The 27,424-nt window shown below is 40.1% G+C and overlaps 1 protein-coding gene across 1 annotated transcript in view; it reads left to right on the plus strand.

Moving 5' to 3' along the window:
* AGBL1 (AGBL carboxypeptidase 1) overlaps window positions 1-27,424 on the plus strand; it is a 798,761-nt gene that overhangs the window by 188,997 nt on the left and 582,340 nt on the right. Inside the window, exon 17 of the mRNA XM_035303747.3 lies at window positions 4,918-5,071. Coding sequence (XP_035159638.3) covers window positions 4,918-5,071 — 154 coding nt within the window. The remainder of the gene's footprint in view (window positions 1-4,917; window positions 5,072-27,424) is intronic.

A 27,424-nucleotide genomic window follows, 5' to 3' on the forward strand; every position in this document is an offset into this window, starting at 1 on the left:
ATTTATCATTTCTTTGTGGTGAGCATACTTAAAATTACTCTTCTAGTGATTTTGAAATAATTCAGTGTATTATTATTAGCTATGATTACTATGCTATATAATAGATCACCAGACCTTATTCCTATTATCTAATTGAAATGCTGTACCCTTTCACCAACGTCTCTCTATTCCTCCCCCTTGTTCCCACTCCTCCAGGCCCTGGTCACCATCATTCTACTCTCTACTTCTGCGAGTTTGACTTTTTTAGATGCCATGTGTAGTAAGATCACATGGTATTTGTCTCTATGTGCCCAGCATTTCACTTGGCGTATGTCCTTCAGGCTCATCCATGTCGCTTCAAATGTCAGAATTTCCTACTTTTGCTTTTTGAGGCTGAATAGTATTCCATTGTGTGTGTATGTATATATGTATGTGTGTATGTATATGTATATATACATGAATATATCTTCATCGATGGACACTGTGGTTGTTTCCCATCTTGGCTCTTGTGAATAATGCTGCACTGAACATAGGAGTATAGACAGACATCTCTTTGATGTACTGATTTCAGTCCCTTTGGATATATACCTAGAAGTGAGATGGGTGGATTACATGGTAATTCTATTTTTGGTTTTTTTGAGGAAACGTCATCTGTTTTCCAAAATAGCCGCACTGATTTGCATTCCCGCCAATGGTGTTCAGGGTTCCAGATCCTCACTAGCACTTGCTATCATTCATCTTTTTGATGATAGCCAATCTAACAAGTGTGAAGTGGTATCTCACTGTGGTTTTATTTTGCATGTCTCTGATGATTAGAGATATTGAGCATTTTTTAATGTACCTGTTGGTAATTTGTATGTCTTCTTTTCAGAAATGCCTATTCAGGTCATTTACCCATTTTAATAGGGTTGTTTTCTTGTTACTGAGTAATTTGTGTTTCTTTCATATTTTGGATATTAGCTCCTTATCTGAAGTATGATTTGCAAATATTTTCTCCCAATTTGTAGGTGTCTCTTTGCTCTATGAATTGTTTCCTTTGCTATGCAGAAGCTTTTTAGTTTGGTGAAATTCTATTGTCTATTTTTGCTTTCTTTTTCTGTGCCATTGGGGTCAGATCTAAGAAATCACTGCCCAGACTAATGTCATGAAGCTTTTTTCCTTATGTTTTCATCTCGTAGCATTGCAGTTTCTGATCTTATGCTTTGGTCTTTAATCCATTTTGAGTTGATTCTTATGTAAGGGGTCAATTCTTATTCTTCTGCATGTGGATATTCAGTTTTCCCAACAGCATTTATTGAAGACACTGTTTTTTCCCCATTGCATGTTTTTGGTACTTCTATAAAAAACAATTGACTGGGTTTATGTTTGGGCTTTTGTTGAGAAAGCTTCACCATTGGCAAGGACCCATGTGACCATAATAAAATGTGAAACAAACAGATTTAGGAAGAAAGAGAAGAGAGAGAGAGAGAGAGAGAGGGAGAGCACATGAGAGCACAAGCTCATAGAAATAATTCAGCAAGACAGTGTTTCCCAACACATATTCTATAGCACTTCAGTCTCTTAAGATGTTTAGAGAAAAAAGTTCGATGGTCATCTAAATTTATGAAGCACTTGTGCTAGTTTTTCTTCTAACAGTTCACAATGCATATTGAAATATTAAAGAATCTGAGAAATCCTGCATTCATGGAAATATTTTCATTTTCTTTAACTCAACATTTTCTTTCTTTCTTTCTTTTTTGAGACGGAGTTTCGCTCTTGTTACCTGGGCTGGAGTGCAATGGCACGATCTCGGCTCACTGCAACCTCCACCTCCTGGGTTCAGGCAATTCTCCTGCCTCAGCCTCCTGAGTAGCTGGGATTACAGGCACATGCCACCGTGCCCAGCTAATTTTTTGTATTTTTAGTAGAGATGGGGTTTCACCATGTTGACCAGGATGGTCTTGATCTCTTGACCTCGTGATCCACCCGCCTCAGCCTCCTAAAGTGCTGGGATTACAGGCTTGAGCCACCGCTCCCGGCTAACTCAACATTTTCTAAGCCCATTGGCTATGAATTTCCTGCCTCCTCCACCTCCTTGTTCATGCCCCAGCACTTACTAACATAGTACGGGATATATTTTGGGAAATGCTGCAACCAAGTTTCCCTTTCTGGTTTTACAGCCTTGGAATCTTGATAGTAACTGTGAGGCAGATTTCGATAATAAAGAATACTGAGAGCAACTTTCACTCAAATGTTTACTAAAATATTAAAAATAATTTGTGATCACAGAGACTATAATTCGAACCCAGCATTATCCATACCTTCATTTTTTTTTTTTTTTTTTTTTTTTGAATAGCATTTCACTCTTGTTGCCCAGGCTGGAGTGCTGTGGCATGATCTCGGTTCACCACAACCTCTGCCCTGGGTTTAAGCGATTCTCCTGCCTCAGCCTCCTGAGTAGCTGGGACTACAGGCACGTGCCACCACGCCTGGGTAATTTTTTGTATTTTTAGTAGAGATAAGGTTTCACTGTGTTAGCCAGGATGGTCTTGATCTCCTGACCTCATGATCTGTCTGCCTTGGCTTCACAAAGTGCTGAGACTACCGCTACCCAGGTGTAAGCCACTGAGCCCGACCGTATTCATGTCTCCTTAACTATGTAGCTAGAATTTTCCTTTTCCAGGATGACTTAGAAACATGACTGATATTATGATGGAGACATTTCCATTCTTGTTCTTTGCCGTCTCTCCTGGGATATACAGATGTCTACTTATATCAGGGCTTTAGTTAATAATTTAATATTGATTTTTTTAGCCTATGAAATTTTTTTCCAGTAAGCTCCTTTTAAGAGAGTATTTTCTATTCTCTAGTGGTTATTTTATTTTTGCTCTTTGAATATCATTTTTACTTAAGTCTAATTTCATTTAATTGTCAGAAGATATTATTTGTATAATTTCTGCTTTCTTGGGGAGAAAATTTAATGAGTTTTCAATAGCCTCATATATGATTAATTATTGCTGCAGTTCCATGGATATTTGAGAAAAAGTTTAGAAATATTCTCTGGAAAAACAAAGTTTGACATATGTCTACAAAAACAATATTGTTCAAATAGCATATATTATTATTTTTATGCAGTTGGTTTATTCAAGACTGAGGTGCTATCTTAAAATCCTCCCACTCTGAAACAGTTTTTTCTCTTTCTGCCATTTTCTTATGTATTCCAATCCTATATTATTTGATTGTTCAGATTTATGAGTTTTATATGTTCATTGTGAATTGTGCCCTTTATTCAAATAAGATTTTAAAATCCCATTTAATGCACTCAATCTTGAGTATGGCTTCATTGTGTATTACTGTCACCATACCTGCCTTCATTTATGTTTGCCTATGCTTTTAGTTTCAATATTTCTCTTTTAAAATGTTTGAACAGAGGCAAACAAAATAAAGAGATAATTTAAGAGCATTTCTCCATCCACATAAGTTTTTTCCTTTCTCTCTCTTTAGAAGTCCCTCTTATATACAACATGCAGTGGGATTTTAAAAAAGTAATTCATGAGTTTTTTTGTTTCATTTACCTAGCAGGCTAGTTTTTTGTCAAGAAACAACGTGGGAGGTTTCTCCTTGGCCCTCTTAATACCTACTTGATTCTGGAAAAAACTTTAAATTTCAAGCTGGGAGGATAATTTTTGGGCAGTGGTGTTCTTGTCCTGCAGAGGGGCCGTGTTTCCCTCTCTGGTTACTGAAGTCTCCACTGTCAGAGGATGCAGTGTGGGTGGGGAAAGTCTCTTAGCCTCTTTATGACTAGTGCCCCTGTTTTGATTGGAGAAAATTTCTTCAGAATTCTTAAAGCTTGTTAACGAGGTGTCTGATGTGGGGGCTCATACCTGTATTCCCAGCACTTTGGGAGGTCAAGGGATGGGAGAGCAGATCACCTGAGGTCAGAAGTTCAAGACTAGCCTGGCCAACATCGCGATACCCTGTCTCTACTAAAAATACAAAAATTAGCCAGGTGTGGTGGTAAACAGCTGTAATCCCTGCTACTTGGGAGGCTGAGGCAGGAGAATCACTTGAAGCTGGGAGGCAGAGGTTGCAGTGAGCCAGGATTGTGCCACTGCACTCCAGCCTGGGCGACAGAGTAAGACTGTCTCAAAAAAGAAAAAAGATTATTAACCAGATGTCCTAATTTCAGTGACTATTCCATTTTTGTATTGAGTTTTTTAAAAAATGAGTGTTGAAATGGGGCAGTATGGCAGGAAAAATTTATTGCTATTAGTTCGTTTTTTTAGCTTAGCAGTCCACGTGGATTAATCACATCTATTAGTTTTTCAATATGCTCACAATTCTCCCTCTTACTTGGTTCTGTGATACTCTGTGCTGTTGAAGTTTTGTGTCTCATTCTTCCCAGTGTTCTGGGCGTATTCTATTTTCATGATAGCCACATTTAAAAAAAATTTAAGCAAAGCATGATTAGATTTGTCTCTTTTCACATTGATTGATTTTTTTAAAATTTGTACAAATTTATGGGTACACGTGAAGTTCTGTTACACGCATCGATTGAGCAGAGATCAAGCCGGTGCTTTCAGGATCCATCACCCAAATAACGTACATCATACCCGTGAACGCATTTCTCATGATCCTCCCCACCCCATCCCCTGACCCTTCCGAGTCGCCATTATCTATCATTTCCATGTATGCCACAGCAATAGGAAGAGGGCTTTATGCCCCTGCTCTCCTCCCTCTTGTTTTTTGCCAAAACATGCAAGAATGATGCTTCCTGCTCGGTCTCACTGAGCTTCTCCTAGACCATAGAAATAGCTCCCTTTTAATCAGTCAATGCCCAGTACACAAAAGGTGGATTAGATTAACAATACTTCTGCACTGTATGTAAGCCGTCGTTTTCTGTCATTGTTGTTATAAAATATGTTAATAATATACACACCTACTTTATTTCTGCTCCAGACTCATCTTGACATTCTGGAAAAGAGTGTCAACCTCAAGGAGGTCTACTTCCGGCAGGATGTTCTCTGCCAGACGCTGGGAGGGAATCCGTGTCCCTTGGTGACCATCACGGCCATGCCTGAGTCCAACAGCAATGAGCATCTAGAGCAGTTCCGTGAGTAAAATGGGATCCTCTTCTTTGGAAGATTTGACTAAGTGTGTCCTTTATAATCGTGGAAGCGTTCTGCCTCTTTTAGAAAAGGTCCATAAAGGGTTGGAGACTGTCTGTCTTTGTAGAAATACACCCACAACTCTTCTTGGTGTGACACAAAGGTTAAACATTAATATTGCTCTGTTGTGAAAGGGAGAGAAAATGAATTCAAACTGTCAGGGAGATGAAATGACAGTTTGTTAATGATGGTCCCTTCCTCTCTTAAAACAGAACCAGGACTCTGAATCACATTTTCCAACTTCTAATCCAGGGACTTTTCTCACTGTGCTCACTGCTGTTATGTGACTCTCAGTCAGTCAAGGTTTGGAAAGGAAGAAAGTTGAGTTTTTGAACCCTGGCTAAAGAATCCCCTTGATAACCTGAGTACCATTTGTATATGAAGGGCTGGAGCTGTGGAGCAGGCTCTAGCTAAGAACTTTGAAACAAAGTCCAAACCAAACTCATGCACACACCTGCAGACACACACAAATATACACATATGGACACATACACGAACACATAGACACAGACATATACACACACATATATACAGATACACACACACACACACACACACACACACATCTTGAAATGTTAGGATCCTGTCCCTAAGTGCATAGGTGTGACTGACCTGTTACCAACCAGCCAGCTTTTGAAAATGGCTTCTGACATAGTTTCAGACCTTAGGTAGGCAAAAAAAAAAACACAAAAAAAAACCCCCAAAGACTGAGGAATGTTTTGCAATACAGAGAGGTTTTGGAGATTAAAGAAGAGACTGGGGACCCGAAGATACAGCCTTCTCTGATGAAGATGCACATTTCCCCGATGACGATCCAGCCTTACCTGATGAAGGGCTAGCCTCACTTGGGTGACTCTTTGGCGGATGGGAATTGTATTTTCTCACACCCCATCAGCATCTGACAATGGCTGCTTAACAACTTGGCTAATCAACAACCAATTACTCCATCTGGATTAATGAGGCCCTAAAACGCTTTAATGAATAATAAGGGATTTTCCAAAAATTCTCTGCTGTGTCTTATGCATTTAAGAGCAATTTCTGTCACAGTCAGAGAGTTCTCCCCTTGGCAGATGAGTGGTGCTTGGGAGCTGGAGACAGTCATCCTCCCAGGGCAACTTTCACCGAACAATTATTTATTTAAGAAAGTGGATGTGTGTAAGTCTCAGCTTCTCTTTCTAAAAAAGCGGTGAACAGAACTCCGATGTATTATTATGACATAGAAGTTGTTGCAGTTTTGTTTGTGCTGACATTGGAACTTTTGTTGCTATTATAAATATGGAGAGTATTCTTACTTTAAGAAGAGGACTTGAAACATGCAAAGGTCTTTCAGTAATTTGGCACTCCAACAAATAGTTCTGTTAAAAAAAGAGAAAAGATCTCTTAGTACACCGTTGTAGGAATCGAAAGAGGCTGGTTTCGGCTTGCTCTGTAAGATGGGGTATAGTAAGTGTACACTTTTATGATTAGAACAGTTTTTTTTTCTTTTGAACATGTGCTAATATTTCCAATGTTCATCTCAAGAAGTATCAGATGAATGCTATGCATTTTCTTTTTGTCACTGGCAAATGACAATCATTGCGCTCGAGTCTGAGGAAACCAGGGGTCTGACGTAGGTGAAAGGGCTAGTTAGGGCCATCTTCATAAGTGTGTCACCTATACATTTGCACAGGTCTTCTGCTTAGAAAAGCCATACACTCTGCTTAGCGCTTTTCCGTCACCCTCTTGAAATTCTTCAGAAAATTGTAAACAAGGAGCCCTGCTTTTGCATTTCTCACTGGGCTCTGCAGATTACATAGCTCGTCCCGGATGATCTAAGGTCATACAGGTAGAAAGCGGCAAAGGCTGGTGCCTTTCTCATACTACCTTTCTCTCTTTCCAAATGATACAAGAAGAGTTCTAATCTATTTCTCCCACTCACTGAAAGTATTATTTGTATGGATTATGGAGCTGATTGGTATCTTTCACCATAGGGATTAATTTCAGGACCCCTTATTTTACAGGGGTCCCGAATACTATGATCTGTAGTGGTGACAGGTTTTCAACCTTGTTTTTCTGATTCCAGAGTCCACACACACAACAAATGTGCTGACTCCTTCATTATAACACATGTACAGCATCAACATTTGGCTTCCTTCTTGGAGCCATAACTTCCTCTCTTCCTCATTCTGTCCTCAAATTATTAGATACTGGCTTAGTTGTTAAAACATTCATGCTAAATTGACCACGAATAAGTGTATTATTACTGTCTTCTTGCTCACAATGAATTTTATTTTCCTTTCCTAACCTAATGGAAGCATTTTCATGGTAGATGTTTCAGATACCGTGGCAGGCAGGGAGAGAGAGAAGATTCTTTGTGCCTGAATGTCTTTCTTCAGATCCATCAGGTAGTAGCACAGAGCTGAGATTCATGACATGAGCCATAGTGCTGGGGCACAGTTTCAACAGGGCTACATAATAAAAAAGTATATGGGGTAGGTTACAAGCATATATGAATATATAAACACATGCCGTTGCTGTGTTTCTAAAAGAAAAAGAAAAAAAAAAAAAAACCCAGCCCAGTATAAACATTACCTACCCTTCAAAGTGCAACTAACCGTGCCTGTAAATCCGAAATGGAACTACTTAATTTCCTTTCAACTACAAAGTGTGATGTATTGATTTAGAAGGAGGAAACAGCAAATGAGCCTGCAGCTCAAGATTCTCTTGCCTCCAGGCTTCCCTTCAGGTGAGATTAAATTGTTTTACCTGCGTCCTCCCTCTCAGGGACTAGGGCAGCTTCAGTGTGGGATTATATTTAGCTGTCATTTAGCTAGTTTCGGCTTCAGTGGCTGCCACTAACCCCTCATAAGGAGCTATGAGTGGAAAGAAAGGTTTTCTCTCCGCTGTGTGGGATGATTACTTGAGTCTTACTTTAGAAACCCAGGAAATAGGACCATGTCTATGGAACCATGGGGGAACTCCTCTCTTAAGACTGGTTGCCCCGATGATGTGGTCTGAAGCTCTGGACCTGAAGATTATTGAGGACAACTTATTGATTACTTTTAGTTCCTCCCGGGATCTGAGCTTCAGAGAGTCTTCCAAAAGTGTTTATTTGGTTTGATTTATTTTTCAAAAACATTTTATTTTTAAAAAGTGATTTTCCTGGAAACATGTAGCCTTACTTTCTTGGTAATGTATTTTCAGTTGAGTTGTCACCAGATTTGCCAGCTGTATACTTTATCACCATTTGGACAGTTGAGGACAGTGCCTTCTTGAGATAATCCCAATAAAGAAGACTTACTACTTTACACCTTGGTATTTGAGCCCTCAGAGTGAAACTGCTGCCAGGTCTTCAAGAGCAAAGTCACTCTCTGCCCTTTTCAGTGGGACAGTGAACAGGGAAGTTTTCTGGGAGATTGTCCCCGAAGCCATTATGGAAGAGGGGGGCTTAAGGAGAAATTGATGACAGCAGGGAAGCGTTCTTTATAAAAGGATGGACAGCTCAATCTAGCATAAGGGACTGTTAGTGGTGAAAGAGGCATTGGGCAGTTAGGAAGTCCAGGCACTCCTAACTGCACAATGCCTCATTCACCACTAAGGTAGGTCCTTCCTAACTAGTAGGATTTGGGATATCAGAGGAACCCAGGCAGGGCATTTGGGTTATGCACAGGAGAACGGGAGCGAGGAGAAATACACAGAATCCAAGAAAATGGAACAGGGAGCTCTAACAGGTTGGAGCAGAAGATAACCCATAAGCAGTTTGGGGATAGGCTTGGTAGGCACAGGCAATGCAGGAAATTCTTTTCGGTGTCTTCTGAGCCCAGTCTCCATTGGTTAATGGCGGTCTGGCATAGTTACACTTAGCCTGCTTAAATCCTTTAACACATCATGTGTTAACAGGTACATTGATTAGCAAACCCTTTACATGTGCAACTTCCAGGTGGATTTGAGAAGTTTTCCATCTTTAGTTTATATACTCTTCCAGAATAGGATATATGTGGGTGGGTGGTGTGGTATCTCCTTTCTTGAATTGGAACTGAGAGAAGATGATGAATTTAAACACAGCTAAAGAGCAATTCAGAATAAAGAATCTCGGGGGAGATCATTGTTTATCTAAACCCAGAAAGAAGAATGGTTCTACCTTTTCCCAGATTCAAAAATTTCCCAAAAACCATGCCTGCTTTCTGTTTGTTTTCACACAGATTGAATTGCCTTTGTGTGGAAATTACTCTTTCTCGTGAACTCTTGTTTTTTTTATTGAGATAAGACTTGTTGCCTTATTTCCATTTTGCAGATGGGGCCAGTCAAACATATTCCCAGATATCCCTCTTTAGGCTTTGGTTTAAATCAGAACACACTGCTTAGTGAAGGCTGCTCTCATTTTGTCGGCTTTTCCATTTTCTCCACATTTTTCTCACACCCTCACATTCTAAATTACCATTTTAGCGTAGAGAAAGTTGAGTCCCATTTTACTTTGGAGAGCTACGGCTCTGATAGATGCTTCATTTTTCTTAGAAACTTTATTGCCAAACTGGACATCTCTACATTCAGACCCTATGACAACATGGTCTTGATTGTCCTGACAAATGATTCGAGAGAAGGAACAAATTTATGGGAATATTCTAAGAGAAAATGTCATTATCCTATTAGAAACTTTCATTCTCTAAATGAATAGTCACTTACTGATTCACTGACTGGTGAAAAGTCAGGAAACAGCAAAGGTGCCTGGGAGGGCGTGGATGTGCTATTTTTACAGTCTGAGACACCTCCACCCTGCATTTATTATAACCTAAAAGAGCGGAGCACAACCTTTACATGTCTCTGGAGGTGAGATAATCTCACTCCGCTGCCGCAGTCTACTAAGGCTCACACATTCTTCTTTCCAGGGGGCCTGAGAGGGGGGGCGGAGCTGGAGGCTGCATTTGCAGTTGTTAAAGAATACCTTTCTTTTTCTTTCTTTTTTTTTAAATATTCTTACAAAAGCAATGTTCTATTCAGCCTGCCATTATGCTAAAAGCTTTTCCTTGGAAGACAATAGCTGCTCTCAGAAAAAAGATTTACATGGGGTCCCGAGGGTGTAATGAGCTACCACACAGCACCTGCCTGGGGTTGGGAGTTGTCACTTGTAAGTGTTTTTAAATTAGAAACGAGTGGAAAATGCACAGTTACAGGATTCCCCTTTTGGCTTCTTTGCAAATCATTTTCTACTCTCTCTGGCCTTTGTTTCTTTCTGAGACTCCTGATCAGGTGTGAAGAAAAGAGCTTTCCATTGGGAAGAGCTGGAAGTGACAACAGTGGTTGGTCTCAGGAAAACAGAAACTCAGGTGAAGTGGAAAACTCTGATTCTGGATGTTTCTGTTTTTGTACCTCTTAGAGGCATGTGGGACAAGTATCACTATGGAGTTACTGAATTTTAGAGCTTAACAATCCATGAAGACTTATTGGGTCCGGATTTCTCTTGAATACACTAAGTGCCATTTTTTTTTTTTTTTTTTTAATTTAAGATGGGGTTTCACCATGTTGGTCAGGCTGGTCTTGAACTCCCGACCTCAGATGATCCACCCGCCTTGGCTTCCAAAGTGCTTGGATTACAGGTGTGAGCCACTGCGCCCAGCCATGGTCCAGATTTCTCAATTGCTGTTGAGAGACTGGGCTGAAGGACATGAGCTGAACTATGTAGGTAACTATCTAGTTGGTGGTGGCAAGGCAGTTTTAGACATGAGTCTCTGGTCTCCATCTCTTGGCAATCTTTTTTTTTTTTTTTTTTCTGGAAAGTGATGTTTTTGACAAATAGTAGAGCTAAAAAAAACTAACTGCAAGAGCATAATGACTTCTCTCCATAGAAATCTTTAATAAAAGGAATTAGAGAAACTGAACTGTGCCCTTTGCTTGCCTTGGGATTTCCATCTCTTCGGGAAAACAGGGCTAAAGATATTAGGAATACATAGATAAGTAGTATTTAGTCTTTGTCATTGAGGTACTCTTAGTCTACAGGGTGTGTGTGTGTGTGTGTGTGTGTGTGTGTGTGATGTTAAACAGGTTATTATAATACAGAAAGTTTTAACAGAACCCGGGTGAAACTGAGTTCAGTTGAAGCACAGAGAAGAGAGGATGTATCTGCTTGGTAAAATCAAAGGGAGGCTTTTACCCACATTGGTCCCCTGTATAAACTCCACATGCCTGGGGATCTTGTACTGACACAGCTTGTTGTTCAAAGAAGGCTCAGTTGGCAATCCAGAAACTATTTGAAGAACAGTTTGACTCTTTCTTGAGAATTCATGAAAAGGAAAATATATAAAACCCATCAAAATCATCTTAAATTTGTTTTTCCTCATTTTTCTCACTGTTGTTGATCCGCCCGCACATAAATAGTGACTCACCGCGGTCCTACCCTCTTCAGACACAAACCCTCAAACTGTATGACATCTAGATTGGTTGAATATCTCCTTTCTGCTTTTCACTTTGGCCGAGTCACTCTAATAATCAGAAGGTAGGAATCCTTCTTCCTTCCAAGGCTGGTGGAAAGTGATGGGAAAGATTGTAAAACCTTAAAGGTAGTTAAATAGCTTGGCTTACACCGTATCAGGTAAATATTTTACTCTTCTAAGAGTTTTACATGATATCATTTGGTCCTCGTAATTACCTTATGGATTAAGAAAGACAGTAATTGTTACAACTATTTTATGGATGATAAAATTGAGATTCAGTGTAAATGTCATTGATTTACACTTGAGATCAGACTTCTGTATGCAGAGAAATGGGGTAAGTGTCTTTTCAAGAAGAAACATAGCATATGCAGAAGCAAGGAGACCTGGACATGGTGCTTTGAAAAATCTCTGGGTGGCTGGGTGTGGTAGTTCATGCCTGTAATCCCAGCACTTTGGGAGGCTGAGGTGGACAGATCATTTGAGGTCAGGAGTTCAAGAACAGCCTGGATGACATGGCGAAATCCTGTCTCTACTAAAAATACAAAAAAAAAAAAAAAAAAAGAGCCAGGTGTGGTGGTGCATGCCTATAATCCCAGCTACTCAGGAGGCCGAGGTAGGATAATTCGTTGAACTCAGGCAGGGGAGGTTACAGTGAGCCGAGGTCATGCCACTACACTTCAGCCTGGATGACAGAATGAGACCCTGTCTCAAAAAAAAAAAAAAAAAAAGGAAAAGAAAAAAAGAAATCTCAGGGTGCCAGGACTACAGAATTGTGGATTGAGTACGGGGACAGCAGATAAAGTGGGAAAAGTAAGTTGGACGAAATGATAGGTGGCCTTCTTTTTCATGTTAAAAAGTTTTTATTGAAGGCAATTATGAGCTAATCAGATGTGATTTAAAGCAGAGAAATGATAAGATCAGTGTGTCTTGGAGGAAAGTTTTGTGGCAGTAATGTAGAAGAAAGTCTGGGGTAAGGATGGAGGTGTCATGGAGTCCAGCACAGAGGAACTCTTAAGCATTTATGTCTTAGATTTACTGGGGTTCAAATATTGGCTCTGCCATTTGTTGGCTTTATGACCTTGGAAAACATGCTTAAACACTTTGAGCCATGGTTTCCTCATATATCAGTTATGGATAATAGCACTTATACAGTATTCATAGAGCAATTAGGAGATCATAGAGCAATTTAGAAGGGCACCTCCCACACAGTGAGTGTTCGCAAAATGCTAGCAATTGTTGGTCCACTACATGGGTGATGAGGTTTCAAAGGAAGATAGGTCTAGGGAAATGGGTGGGACGGGCCTAAATTCAAGAGCTGTGTCTCAGAAGTGAGAGGTACTTGGTGACTGGCTAAGAGTAGGGATGAAAGGTAAGGAGTTGAAATGTTAACATTTCTACTTAACGTTGGTGAGTGGATAGTTGAATACCAACAAAAGAATATATGAAAAAGGTAAGACTGGGCTGGGCATGGTGGCTCACGCCTATAATCCCAGAACTTTGAGAGGCTGAGGCGGGTGGATCACGAGGTCAAGAGATCGAGACCATCCTGGTCAACATGGTGAAACCCCGTCTCTACTAAAAAATACAAAAATTAGCTGGGCATGGTGGTGCGCGCCTGTAGTCCCAGCTACTCGGGAGGCTGAGGCAGGAGAATGCCTGAACCCAGGAGGCGGAGGTTGTGGTGAGCCAAGATCACACCATTATACTTAAGTCCGGGTAACGAGCGAAACTCCGTCTCAAAAAAAACAAAAAAACAACAACAAAGAAAGAAAAAGGTAAGACTGTCGTGGGAGGATAAGGAATTTGGTTTTGGAAATAAACATTTTCAGAGGCCTGAAAATGGTATAAGAACTAAGGCTAAACACAATTATAAAGCAATATGCTATAAAATGTAATGTATTTTAGAGAGAAATAAAACAAATTTTGTACTACCTGACAGATTTTCTCAATTAGCAAAAATATCAGAGTTGACTCTGTAATTATTACAGCAGAAACATGTAGTGCATTTCATCAGAATCAGTCCCAGAACATTCTGCTCTACAAATGTGTTCATGTGATATAATGATTTACATATTTTAAGGTAATTAACTATTTATAAAACATTTACATATAACTAATACCTCACGGCAACCCTGTGAGGTTAAAAAAAAAAAAAAAGAACTGGATTTATTATCTCCATGTTTAGATGATGAAATTGAGACCTGAGAAAGACATATAATAAGTAGGAGCTAGAGCTTGGATTTAAACCAAAACTGAATTCTAAACCCCATGATCTTAACTCTTTTTTTTTTTTTGAGACGGAGTTTCGCTCTTGTTACCCAGGCTGGAGTGCAATGGCACAATCCCGGCTCACCGTAACCTCCACCTCCTGGGTTCAGGCAATTCTCCTGCCTCAGCCTCCTGAGTAGTTGGGATTACAGGCACGCGCCACCATGCGCAGCTAATTTTTTGTATTTTTAGTAGAGATGGGGTTTCACCATGTTGACCAGGATGGTCTCGATCTGTTGACTTTGTGATCCACCCACCTTGGCCTCCCAAAGGATCTTAACTCTTGTAGTCGACTGCCTCTTTCAGCTGTGCAATAATGAGGGAAAATCCTTCATCTCAAGATACAATCACCCATATGTCAGAATAATTGTTTATACTACAAATAATATATTCTAGGCTTCTCCAATGGTCATTTAAACACTAATAATCCTTATAATTTTAGTAAAATCTAATTACTGTCTCTACAAGACTTTGCATGCTTTTCCCACCTGTATCTAAAATGCTTCAACCCCACTAACCTCCTTTCTATTTCTTGAACACAGCACCCTCACCACTTCCCCTGCATCTCTGTACTTGCTGTTTCCTCTGTCTCTAACACTTTTTCTCCATAGCTTTGCATAGTTGATTTCTCCTTGTCATATAGTATCCAAGCTCAGGTCAAAGAAGTCTTCCTGGATCATCCTATCTAATGTTCCTTCACTCCTAATCTCTTTATCACATGACCTTGTTATTTTTTTCTTCATTGCCTCTATGACTGAGCTCCATGAAAGCACAGACTATATGCTGTGTTTTTTCACCATTATAGAATGGTCTTGTAACTAACACAGTCTCTGCACAAAGCAGGCGCGCGATACATGTTTATTCAACAAGTGAAATCCCTGCACCTGTTCTTGTTCCTGCCCACCATGCAGGGCCTTTAACCTTTCTTGAAAAGTTACTTCTTATTCTTGGGTCTTCAAGGTTAGCCACAAATGTAGCAGCCATTGGCTATGGTCTCCATGTATGGGCCACTTTATTGTTACCCTGATGCTTGGACTTCTCTTCGTAGTTGTTTGTCGTCCTTGAAATCTGGGAAAGGACTTTTGCCATTGCTGTGTTTTCAGAGAGCTACCGGATTCCATGTAAAGGTAGGGGAATAGCCCTCTTCAAAACTGGGCCACACATCCACACTATCCCAAATGGTATGAGTCTCCCCACATTTCTGGTGAAAACAGCTTTATCATCACAGGCTGGATGAGGAGGAGAGAAACCCCATTCCTACAAGATTCAGATGCCTTTCTCGTTCAGGATTCTTACACCCAAGGCATAAAAATCACAACCAATGTTTCTCTTTCAGGATCCTTGCACCTAAGGCAGAAAAACACAACCAGTTTGTCTTCCATACCTATTAACACATGTCCTGAGGGCTGAGTAATTAGCAACCTTGTCAGTTCCCCAAACTTAGGAAGGATACAAGGTTGTGCTAGCCGGGCATGAACATGAGTTTGCTATTAAGATTCCCTATAAAATATGTGGTTTTCATAAAACAAAACAATACAATTTATTATTCATGTGTATTTACATCTGTAGAAAAAGTATAAAACCAGGCTGAATGAAAGTTACCACCAGATTCGACATAGTGATTCCATCTGAGGAAGGAGGAAGCAGTAAGGGCAAGCAAAATGTGTTCTAAATCTAATCTATTGGTGAGTTTGTATTTCTTAAGGAAAACCAGTTCTAAAGAAAATATGGAAAAATGTTAACGACTTTAAACATAGGTGTCTGTCATATTATTTTCTGTCTCCAACTATTTTTATGTTTTATTTCTAAAATTTAAAAAAAAGTGCCAACATGGCATCCTTGCCTAAAAAATGCATTAATTAGTTAGAAATTGGAAAATAACTCTGCATTCCTCCTATGACTACTCCTCAATTACTGTTAATAGTTTTCTAATGGCTGGGCTTGGTGGCTCACACCTGCAATCCCAGCATTTTGGGAGGCCAAGGCAGGTGGATCACGAGGTCAAGAGATCAAGACCATCCTGGTCAACATGGTGAAACCCCATCTCTACTAAAAAAAATACAAAAAATTAGCTGGGCACAGTGGCATGTGCCTGTAATCCCAGCTACTCAGGAGGCTGAGGCAGGATAATTGCCTGAACCCAGGAAGCGGAGGTTTTGATGAGCCGAGATCACGCCATTGCACTCCAGCCTGGGTAACAAGAAAGAGCGAAACTCCGTCTCAAAAAAACAAAAAACAGTTTTTTATTTATCCTTTAACATACAAATGCATGCACACACACTTATGCACATTCAGTGTGACGCATACGTACACATGTACAGAGCCCTAAAATTTAGGTAAAATGTACTTAAATTGGCTTTCTTGACAATTGAAGTCTGTGACTTCCTTTGGAAGTCCAAATCTCTGTCCCATTAATTCTGAGACTTGACAGCCTCACCAGATTCTGTGCTTTCACTTTACACGCCCACAAAATATGAGATTATTTTCCTCCATGGCTGAGTCAATAATTTTATCTGTCTTCTGCATTTTTATACTTATTGGTTTAAAATTTTTTTAATTTAAATATTTTGTATTTTTAAAATTTAGTGGGTACATAGTAGGTATATATACTTATGGTGCACATAGTAGGTGTACATATTTATTTATAGTGAGAAGTTTTGATACAGGCATGCAATGTGAAATAAGCACATCATGGACAGTGGGAAATCCATCCCCTCAAGCATTTATCCTTTGGATTACAAAGAATCCAGTTACACTGTTTAAGTTAAGTCTGTAAATTTTCCCTTGTCTTCAGTTTTTTTGGGAGAGTTAGAGAAGGACTGGAGTTAATTCTTTAAATACTTGGTAGACTTTACCAGCAAAGCCATCGGATCCTTTTTTGTTGGGAGTCTTTTGATTGCAGATTCAATCTCCTTACTTGTTACTGGTCTGTTAGTATTTTCTGTGTCTTCATGATTCAGTCTTGGTAGGTGTATGTTTCTAGGAATGTTTTCATATCTTTTGGGTTATCAATATGTTGCCACATAATTGTTCATAGTAGTCTCATGATCCTTTATATTTCTGTGGTATCAGTTGTAATGCCTCTTGTTTATAATTTTATTTAAACCTCCTCTCCTTTTCCTCTTACTTAGTTTAGCTAAAGGTTTGTCAATTTTGTTTATCTTTTTGAAAAAGCAACTCTTAAGTTTATCGATCCAAGGATTCCGGGTGGGCCATTTGGCGTGATACACAGGCAGGCTTCCTGTTGCAGTCCTTGAGCAGGTTGCTAGTTCCAGGGTCAGCAGGTGAGTGGGTCTGAGCCTGGACTCGCTGAGGTGAGCCTACAGCTAGGGTCTGCTGGAGGTGGCCCTGAATCCTAGGTCTCTAAGGATCAGCCTGGTGCAGGGGGCCCCTACGGTGGACCTGTTCACTGGATCTCAGGGGACTGGCTTGGAGCTTGGGTTCTCAGGGGCTGAATAAACCTCTTCTGAGACAGGGTTGGACCATGGGTCTGCTGAGGCGTGGAGCCATGGGTGCCAGCAGAGAGCTGGCAAAAGCATTTATATTTGCTTCTGTTAGTCAACTGAAAGCTAGCAAATTGGGATGACCGTATTCTCTACCATGGATTTTTGGGATCACATTATGAATCATAAATTCAAACATATGTAAAGATTCACTTATCGTTGTAAATTCCTAGGGAAAATTTGATATAAAAAGTTGTTCCTGTTCTCCCGTTCTGTGAATTAGGAGTAAAGACCAGGGATTTCCTACTGGGTATTCTGCCATGGGTGGGCCCCGTGCTTCAGTCCCAGTTCCCTGTGTCCCTTGCAGCCCTCGGAGCAAAAGCTCAGAGTCTCCAAGGCTTTGTTGAAACCTTCGGGGGAGAAGCCTGCTTTGATGCTTATTTTCCAAGTTTTTTTTTAATTTCACTTTGTTTTTGGCACTTACAGATTTAATCTTTCAGACCAATTCAGCAATGCATCAAAAATGACTTTTGAATAAAAGAATTCAACATTTTTGTTGTTTTTTTGGTGGATTGTTCAGAGTATTTAGTCTATTATTCTGCACAAAAAAATGGAAGTTCTTACCCCTTGATCTTTCCACTTTGCAGGCTACTTTTTTCCATTAAAAAGAAAAGTGAGAGTCTATTTTTTGTTTGCTATAATGGATAATATGAATTTGAAGGTCTGTTTGTAATTTGAAATGGTGTATCTGCTATTCTATGTTTAGAACTGACATCATTCCTACTGAAAAGAATACGCTTTCTTTTATGATTCTTTTTTCTTCCTTAACAGACAGTAAGAGTTTTAGTGAAGAAATATTTTGGAGTTTCCAAATTCAGATTCCAACCAGAACCTGGATTTTCCCCAGGGATTCCTGCCTATTTTGGTTTTTGACATCATGAGTATCAACAGAAGAGTGTGGTTTTTATTTTTATTTCTTTGCTTGTAAGATGACTGATTGACCCAGAGGCACCTCTTGTGTGTGACTTTAGTCACCTGTATCCAACATCAACGCCAGAAACCTCAAAAGATAAGTTGTCTGATACACTACACCCAGCTGTTCTGTCTATGAGACTTGCTTGAGGTACATTCAGTTGCGGAAGGAGCTCGTTCCCTTGCAGCTGATGGAAATTCTCTTTTTTTTTTTTTTTTGAGACGGAGTCTCACTCTTGTTACCAAGGCTGGAGTGCAATGGCGCGATCTTGGCTCACCGCAACCTCCGCCTCCTGGGTTCACGCAATTCTCCTGCCTCAGCCTCTTGAGTAGCTGGGATTACAGGCATGCGCCACCATGCCCAGCTAATTTTTTGTATATTTAGTAGAGACGGGGTTTCACCATGTTGACCAGGATGGTCTCGATCTCTTGATCTTGTGATCCACCTGCCTTGGTCTCCCAAAGTGCTGGAATTACAGGCTTGAGCCACCGCGCCCGGCCCTCTGATGGAAATTCTTAATTGTAACTTGTGGGGTGGGTGTAATTAGAGGAATTTGGACAGTAAATAATTCTCAGCAGAGTTGATCTGTGTTTCCCACACTTTCAAAAATCAGGATAGAGTCATGTAGTAGAACCCAGAGATGGATCATAGCTATTTTTCCACAGTGAATGTTCATGAGCTAGTGGGATTCTTCATTTCTGTTAGAGGTAAGTGATGAGTGATTATGGCCACAGGGACTTCCTCCTACCCCAAAACCAAACTTACACAGTCACATTCAAGCCCGATTACAGAATGCTGAGATTGTATTATACTTCCACTTCTTTCTTCTTGAAAGCAGGGATTAGATTTACTATAGGAAAACTGATGGGAATGATGTGGCAGTTTCCACTTTGTTGATGGTGTTTTCCTACTGCCATTCTCTCAAAATTGTAAAAAGGAAATTGTTTGGCCAGACAGGCGATTGTCAATAGGAGCCTCTTGAGGAGGTAGCTGGGAGCTCACTTCACTGATTCCCCTCACCAGAGAGATTCAGGAACACAGGTTACGAGCTGAGTCATTGGGCAAATTAACTGCCCCAAATGTAATAATTAAAATGTATGTCCATGAGCCACCTTGGTAATGATTGGGTGATCGAATTCTCCCCTTATTGCGCATTGTTGCCTTTCACGGCAACAGATGATTGCATTAAGAGCTTGCATGCTGCAGCTCAGAGGGAATTGGTGTTACCCCAGCGTCCTATGTGTATCTTCCCTGCAGCTGATTTTCTGTGGCTCATTGAGCATCAAGTCCAGGTGGCAGCTGTGGATTTTGACATCCCAGAATTTTATAGGGCAAGGGCATTCTTAACATGTAGTGAGGCGCATCCCGTTAGGAAGTGGCTATTCATGAAACTGACAGGGTAAAGCCCTAATTAGAAAGACCAGCAGGGCTCTCTGTACCCCAGGATGCTTCAACAGAGCTGTCACTGTCTCCCCTCAGGCAGGATCATCAGGCTGAAAACTGAGCAAAAAACATTTTGTTCAATGTTCAACAAAAATAACTCCCATCATTAGCAACATGACAAGTGAAAGGAGGACCGGCATGTCAAAAGCAAAGGAGGTAGATGTTGGTGCAAATAATGAGTGATTCTGAAAACTAAGCTGCTGGGGAAGCAGCTTTCAGCTTCTGGAAGCTGCTATTTGAAACCCATAGAGTAAAATGGGTATGTTTCTCTAGTTTTCAGCAGAGGGGAGCTTAATTTGAGGGTTTTGGGAACACTTTAGTCATGGAAAGAAGTGGGGACAACTGAATTTGAATCGTGGATTATCTCAATATTTTGCAGGGCTTATTTCTTTGAGGCGGATTTTCTCAATCTTTAAAGTGGAGGGTTGTAAGTGACGATCTTCTTTGTTAGGTATATAATGTAGTCTTGTTTATTCAGATTCTGAACTCTTTAGAAAAAAAAAAAGAATTCCCACATACCCAATTGCAGTCTGAGCACACTTACGCAACCAGCATTTATTCCTTATGATTAAAAAGAAATGTAGCCAGATGGTATGGCAGTTTCTTAAGTTGTTATGAAAAGCAGGAATCCTTATCTTAATTTCTTTTCAATCAATAACGATTTCTAATTCACAAAGAAGAGAAAAGCGAAATAGAAACTGTATTCCTTTGAAGGAAGCTATGATGTAATGATTTGCTGGGCAACTTACATAGTTTAATTAAGCACTCTGATTAAATCAATATGTATCCAACAGTTCAGCCTGGCAATCAGCTTAATCTCATTAACTGTTGTTCAGACCCCAATAATTGATTAATAATACATTATCACTTATGAATTATTGACTTCAAGTTATAATTGTGCCTTTGTTCATAGCACCTGCTGCCACATGTTAATTATGAAATGCTCAAGCACTTTCTTGGAATAACTTTAGAGATAAAGCTGATGGAGTTTTTAATGAAGCAGTACTATCTTTAGTTCAGAGCCAGTCAGAAGAGCTAGGCCTGTATTGTTCATTAAGTGAGAGCAGGTATTTAGCATTTTTAGAGCTGAGGCTCAAAGAATTAAAGACAAGGTTAGAAGGCACCACACACAAGTTAAAGATGAGCCCTGCTAAATGAGTTGGGGGATATCAGAATCATAAACCCCTAGACCCTTACTGCCAGTGGATTCTGCTTATTGAGGGTATCTGAATATCTATTAAATAGGTATCATTCCTGCTCTCCCTCCTGGTGCTTACAGTCGATCTTCGAGGTTTGGATATGCCCAATTTGAGAATTCTAGCTGAAGGATCTGACCTCTCCTGGATACAGGTGGGATGGATAGGAGCTATTCACAGAAATGGCCTCCCTCTCTGACAGAGGCCTTTGGCCAAAGAGGAGTTACCACACTTAAACCAAGATAGTCTGTTTCATGTTACTTAATTCACCTAGTTCTGTTTAGTTATTTCTTCTGGCTAGTAAGATCTTGCTTTAGAGTACCAGCCTGGTCTATGCTGAGAGAGCTGGGAATAAATCCATGTTAAAAAAAAAAAAAAAAGGGCGTGGTGTCTCCACTGGTTATGGCAGCACAGTGAATTCTTGCTTGATACCCAGAAGAAGCATGAAATTTAAGGAGCAGGAACCAATGCGAGAAGTTCCATGGCCCCTTCCTCCATGTTAGGTCTCTTTGTACAGGCATTTGTGAAGGACCCAGGCTTAATTTTGTTGAAGACACCCTGGGAAGCATCATTATCACCACTTCTGGTTCTATAGCCCAAGAGGAACCCTTCACTCAGGAATGAATTGGAGCTCCCACCAGTGAATTGGAGCTCCCATAATGGCTGGCTTTTCTAAGAGATGGCTTCCCCAGTAGGAAGCCTCTTTGATCCTGAGCACTTTGCTCAGAAACCAGCAGTGTAGGAAGTAAGATCTGATCTTCAGACTCCATTTTTTTCTTGTGAATTCCATGAAAAGCCATGTTTTCAAGGGCGCGTTGTCCAGGAAAGAAGGCATTTTGATAGAGTTGTAAAACATGGGCTTGTCATCAGACTTGGATTGGAAGTCTGGGTTTTCTGAATTTTGGAAGGTGGCTTAAACCGTCTGAGCTTCAGGTTCCTCATCTGTAAATGGGGATAATATGTCCACTCTTACAAGGTTGTGGTGAGGATGAATGAGGTAAGGTACATTTTCCTAACACAGTGTAAAGAGAGGGTGCTTGTTAAATGCTCATATGCAAACTGGTTCACTCCATCCTCCTTGTTTATTGCAAGCTGAAATGTAATTGCCCATTCTATACAATGCCATTTGAACACTCAGGATAGCCGCAAAGCCTTTCGAAGGGTGAAACTTAGGTGGATAAAGCTCCTCAAGAGTTATAGCTCAGGCATTGGTGCTGGAGTCGCTTTGATCTGTACTCAAATGTGGGCTTTCACCGTAGCCAGGTAGACTTGTAAAGGTATTGGGCAACCTCTCGGAGCCTCGGTTTCATCATCTGTAGAATGAAATATCGATAATATTGTCACATACAGCTATGGCAAAGCTTTAAAGGAATTGGTGTATATACAACACAGTGCCAAGGACACAGTAGATGTTCAATAAAATATTAGTACTTTCCCTTCCTTTTATTTCACACAGGAGCACTACAGTTAGCATTTACCTCTAAAGCGGCACTGATCAGAGAGAAGGATATAGCTTTTCCCATTTGTAGTCTCAGAAAATACCAGAGGGGAGGAAATAGCAAGCATTATAAAATATCCTGTCTCAGCCCAAAGCTCTCAGCAGAAAACTTCATCTATATTTGGCACGCACAGTTAAAGACAGCTTTCAGCAAAGACTAAAGACTGAAGCACTATCTCATTTATGCTGTTCAAATGAACCCATATGTACCTGACTTTTGCTTGGGCAAATGAATTTCCTTCTATTCCTTACCTATCTCTTGATTCCCAGCTTGTCTGCCAAAGACAGACCCATGAAGGATACCTAACAGGGTCCCATTACAATAGTGCAAAGGGTTTAGAGGACATTATAGGGAAGAAGTGTCCTGTCTTAACACACTGAACCACTGTTTCTGAGTTGAAATAAATCCCAGCTCATCGTGGAGTAAAAGGCTCTTTCAGAGGCCCTGAATGATTCCTTAGAACTTTGAGTTGTGCCTGATTTATTTCTGCGGATTCGTCCTCTTTCTCTCACACCCAGCTTATACTAAAGAACCACACCCACCCATGCCGTGGGTGGACAGGCACAAGCCGTCAATCACAGGAGTGAACAGAGTGGGTTCAGGAGGCTGACGGCCCTGGCTCTCATGCCTGCTCTGCCACTTGGTAATTTGAACATCTGTCTCCTCCTCTGAGAAACCCAGAGGTCAGTCATAGTGGAGGTGACCCCACTTCAGAGGATCAGCAATCAGTGGGTCCCTTGACTTTCTGCAGGCCACCAAAATAATACTCTTCCTGTCTGCCTAGATTTTATCTGCGAGGTGGAGGAGCAAATTCATGGTAAGGAGAAAATGGGTCAGAGGGTCTGAAGATGACACAAGCACATTTTCCATCACCCCCTGACTCTTGTCTTCCTCAGCTGTGCTGATAGCACTCGTCTGGGCTCTACTTGTGAATCTCCATTTGTTCAAGTCACTGGGTATCCTTTTTTCTGATCTCAGTTGAGTACTTGGTCTTCATCCTGGACTTCCTGCTTTTCCCGCAGAGCAGGAAACTGAATCCTGCCAGGCTGATGCAGTCCTGTGAGAAGCAGTGCTCTTGTGTAGGATGATGGTGGAAGCTTGTACTGGGACATTCAGGGATATGAGCTGTCCTGTGAACAAACAGAAGACTTCAGCTTCCACGGCCGCCAGTCTGGCGTTGTCCCCTCTTGCCATCGGCCTTCACAGCATTTATAAACATGCAATTTGGTATTTCCTGCCTCTCATCTGTTTGCGGCTCCTTCCTCTCCATCCTTTCTTCCAAAGGGATTTGCATAAAGGCAGGCTGTCAGTAGTGTTCTTAAAGGAAGTGTCTACAAAACAGTTTGAATCAACCTAGTTTCTAGCTCATCTGTTTCCATAGCAACCAATCATGATGTCACAAACAGAGCGCAATGAGTTGAGGTGGGAATTAGGTGGCAAGAGATGGGCTTTTGTAAAGCAAGAAAAGAAAAACAATATCCTCTCCATACAGAGATTTCCTCGGTAATAAAGAGCAAGGGAGAGATAAATAAAGAAGCAATGAGAGAAAGGAAGAATCCTTTCCAAACAGAGTTGGAGAAATTAGGAGTGAAAATTAGCAACACTTGTGAACAAAGCTTGTTTCTTTTCAGCCAGTATGAATGAAGAATCTGCGCCACTTGCCTGGGATGATGAACAACATGCACAATGAGGAAACAAAACTTTAAGAGGTGAAAGAATTTGCCAGGGCTGTGAAGCAAGTCACAGACTAGTTTTGGGAGGAGGATTGAGTTGATATTAATAATAAAATAGAGCAGGAATTGACACATTTTTCTGTAAAGGGCCAGATAGTAAATATTTTAGACTTCATGGGCCAGATGATTTCTTTTTCAACTACTCAGTTTTGACTTTGTCACACAAAAGCAAGCACAGACAATAAACAAATGGGTATAGTCGTGTTCCAATAAAGCTTTATTTATAATATAGGAATGGGCCAGATGTGGCCCATGAAATTCTTGAAGTGAAGGGCTATAGAATATAAGTTTCACACTTAAATGGGAAGGTCCTTGATAGTTGTATGGACCCCGGATACACTCCTGAGACTTCTGGACCATGTATTATAGTGTCATGAGTGAAAAGAATAGATGGGTACTGAGGTCCCAGCTTCTTCATTTATTCAACAAACGTTATTGTGAATCTGCTTCGTGAAATATTTTTTTCTGGGTGTTGGGAATACAGCAGTACATGAACGTCTGTCATCAAAAGTTTTATGTCCTAATTAGCTGTATAGCTTGGGCAAACCATTAACCAGAAGTCAGCCCCAACTTTCTCTTTTGATGTAATTTTTTAAAATCGTGAGTCACATTACATATACAGAACGATTTATGTAGAACATAAAAATAATCAAATTTCTGTTTGCCCACTATCCGTGTTAACGTAAAGTAGAACATGGCCACTAACGTGTCTCTCCCAGGTCTCATTATCCTTCTCTTATCTTTGGAATATTATGTTATTTCCTTTTTTGTCTGTTTTTTGATTTAATGATAGAAATGTTTTATTAAAATATATAGCTTAATTTTGCCTCTGAATTTTAAATTATGTGAGCCGTAATGTAGTATTATCCTTTGACATGTATCTTTTACTCAGTGTTTTTTTTTTTTAACATTTATCCACACCGATGTGTGTAGCTATTAATAAAACCTGGGTCCAAAGGCCACTAGGGCCAGAGGTGTAGTCAAACAATGTTAGAGTTATTAATGTGCTGCAGCAATAGAGAATGGAGAAGCACTGAGCTTTCAAAGGGGAGCTATGGGAGGGTATTTGAAGGGTAGAGTCGATCATACATTTTCTTTTGGCAGGGATTGGTCAGGATTTGTAAACCAGGCGTTGCTGGAGTTGTCAGTGGGTTTATCTTTCGAATGCACGAATCCATGTAGAGGTCAGTTTGTTTGTGGTTTTATTTTAGGATATTTGGATGTGAATGAAGTGGTATTATGTGGTCTGTGATGTATGTTGTAGCTGAGTTGGCCATAGTTTATTTCTCTTGTGAGTCTGGGTGAATTTTACACATGTTGATGAAATCATCAATATTCCCCGTACAGCCTTGCTACCAATAAAGGTGTTAAAACAAAGAAACAATTTAACTTTATCACTATTGTTTATCTGTATCGCTCTGTAACATTCCGTTCTATGAACAGACTGACACTTACTTATCCAATCTACTTTTGATAACAGCTAAATTGTTCCTGAATATTTGCCATTACGAGGGATACTGCTATGATGTGATTAAAGGTTTCTCCTAATTGAGAATATAGTAGAAGGGAATCATAGTATCTAAGAGTAGGCAGATGTTTAACGTTACTAAGGAAAGTAGGCAGATATTTAACTTTACTGGGGAATGCTGCACTGGTTTCTGAAGTCATTATACAAAGTTAACTTCCTGCCAGTTGTGAATGAGAGTTGCTGTGCATCCTGGCTAAGTTTCTGATTTTTGCCAGTCTAACGAGTATGCAGTGGTATCTCATTGTAGTTTCAGTTGGCATTTCTTTGATAATAAGGTTGAACATTTTCTCAGATGTTTCTTTAGCCCTTTGGATTTCCTTTTTTGATGTTTCTGTTCATCTCCTCCTTCCTACCCTCACATTTTGCTGTTGGTTTGTCTTTCTTTCACAATATATATGGAATCCTTCTGGCTACGGACGTATAATACCAGTTCTGACATAAAGCATGCTTTTATAGACATGTGGGTCTATTTCTGTGATCTTAGTTCTGAGTCGTGTTTTATTTGCCCTTCTCTGCACTCCTATAATACTAGCTTGATGTTTATCATTTTAAATAAATTCTGATATCTTGTAGGGGAGTCTTGTACTTTGTTTTCCCTCTTTGGTAGTGTTTTTTTGTTTTTGTTTTTTGAGACAGAGTCCTGCTCTGTCACCCAGCCTGGAGTGTAGTGGTGCCAGCTCGGCTCCCTGCAACCTTCACCTCCTGGGTTCAAGTGATTCTCCTGTTTCAGCCTCCCGAGTAGCTGGGATTACAGGCACCTGCCACCACGCCTGGCTAATTTTTATATTTTTAGTAGAGATGGGGTTTCACCATGTTGGCTAGGCTGGTCTCAAATTCCTGACTTCAGGTGATCCACCTGTGTTGGCTTCCCAAAGTGCTGGGATTACAGGCGTGAGCCACCACACCCAGCCTCTTTAATATTTTAACTATTATTGGTGTTTTTCACTTCTAAATAAATTTTGATATAAGCTTGTCTACTTTAAAAAGAAAAAACACAAAATGTCTATTGAAATTTTCTTGAAATGATATACCTATCAGGGAAAAAATGCCTCTCTCCAAGGTTTTCAGAACATGTCATGTTTCCTCATTTAGGTAAGATTCTTTGTTTTCATAAAGTTTTCCTTTTTTTTTTTTTGTATAAAGAGCTTGCTTTCACATCATATTTTTATTCTTGGATAATTTATATACTTGTGGGCTATAAATGACACATTCTTTAATAATTTCTTTTAAAAATGATTGTTACTGGTATAGAAAAATGTGATGAACTTTTCTTTTTTCTCTCTTTTTTTGAGACAGAGTCTTCCTCTGTCACCAGGCTGGTGCAGTCTCAGCTCACTGCAACCTCTGCCTCCTGGGTTCAAGTGATTCTTCTGCCTCAACCTCCAGAGTAGCTGGGACTACAGGTGCACACCACCACGCCCAGCTCAATTTTGTATTTTTAGTAGAGATGGGGTTTCACCATGTTTGCCAGGATAGAATGGTTTTGATCCCTTGATCTCATGATCCACCTGCCTTGGCCTCCCAAAGTGCTGGGATTACAGGTGTGAGCCACTGTGCCCAGGTGGATTTTTCTATATTTATTTTGTATTTTAAGATGGAATACTTTTAAAATGTAAAGAATTTTTGCAAAACTTTAGGATTTTTTTATGCTGATATGTCATTTGCAACTGACAGGTTTTCTTCCCTTTAATTCTGTTCTATCTTTGTTTTCTCTTTATTTTTAATAATTCAGAACAATGCTTATTAGAAATGGTGATAGTGAGCATTTTTATATTGTCTCTGATCTTCAAAGAAATGCTCTTAATATC

The sequence above is a fragment of the Callithrix jacchus genome, chromosome 6 (assembly GCF_049354715.1).
Source record: "Callithrix jacchus isolate 240 chromosome 6, calJac240_pri, whole genome shotgun sequence".
Classification (NCBI taxonomy): Eukaryota; Metazoa; Chordata; class Mammalia; order Primates; family Cebidae; genus Callithrix; species Callithrix jacchus.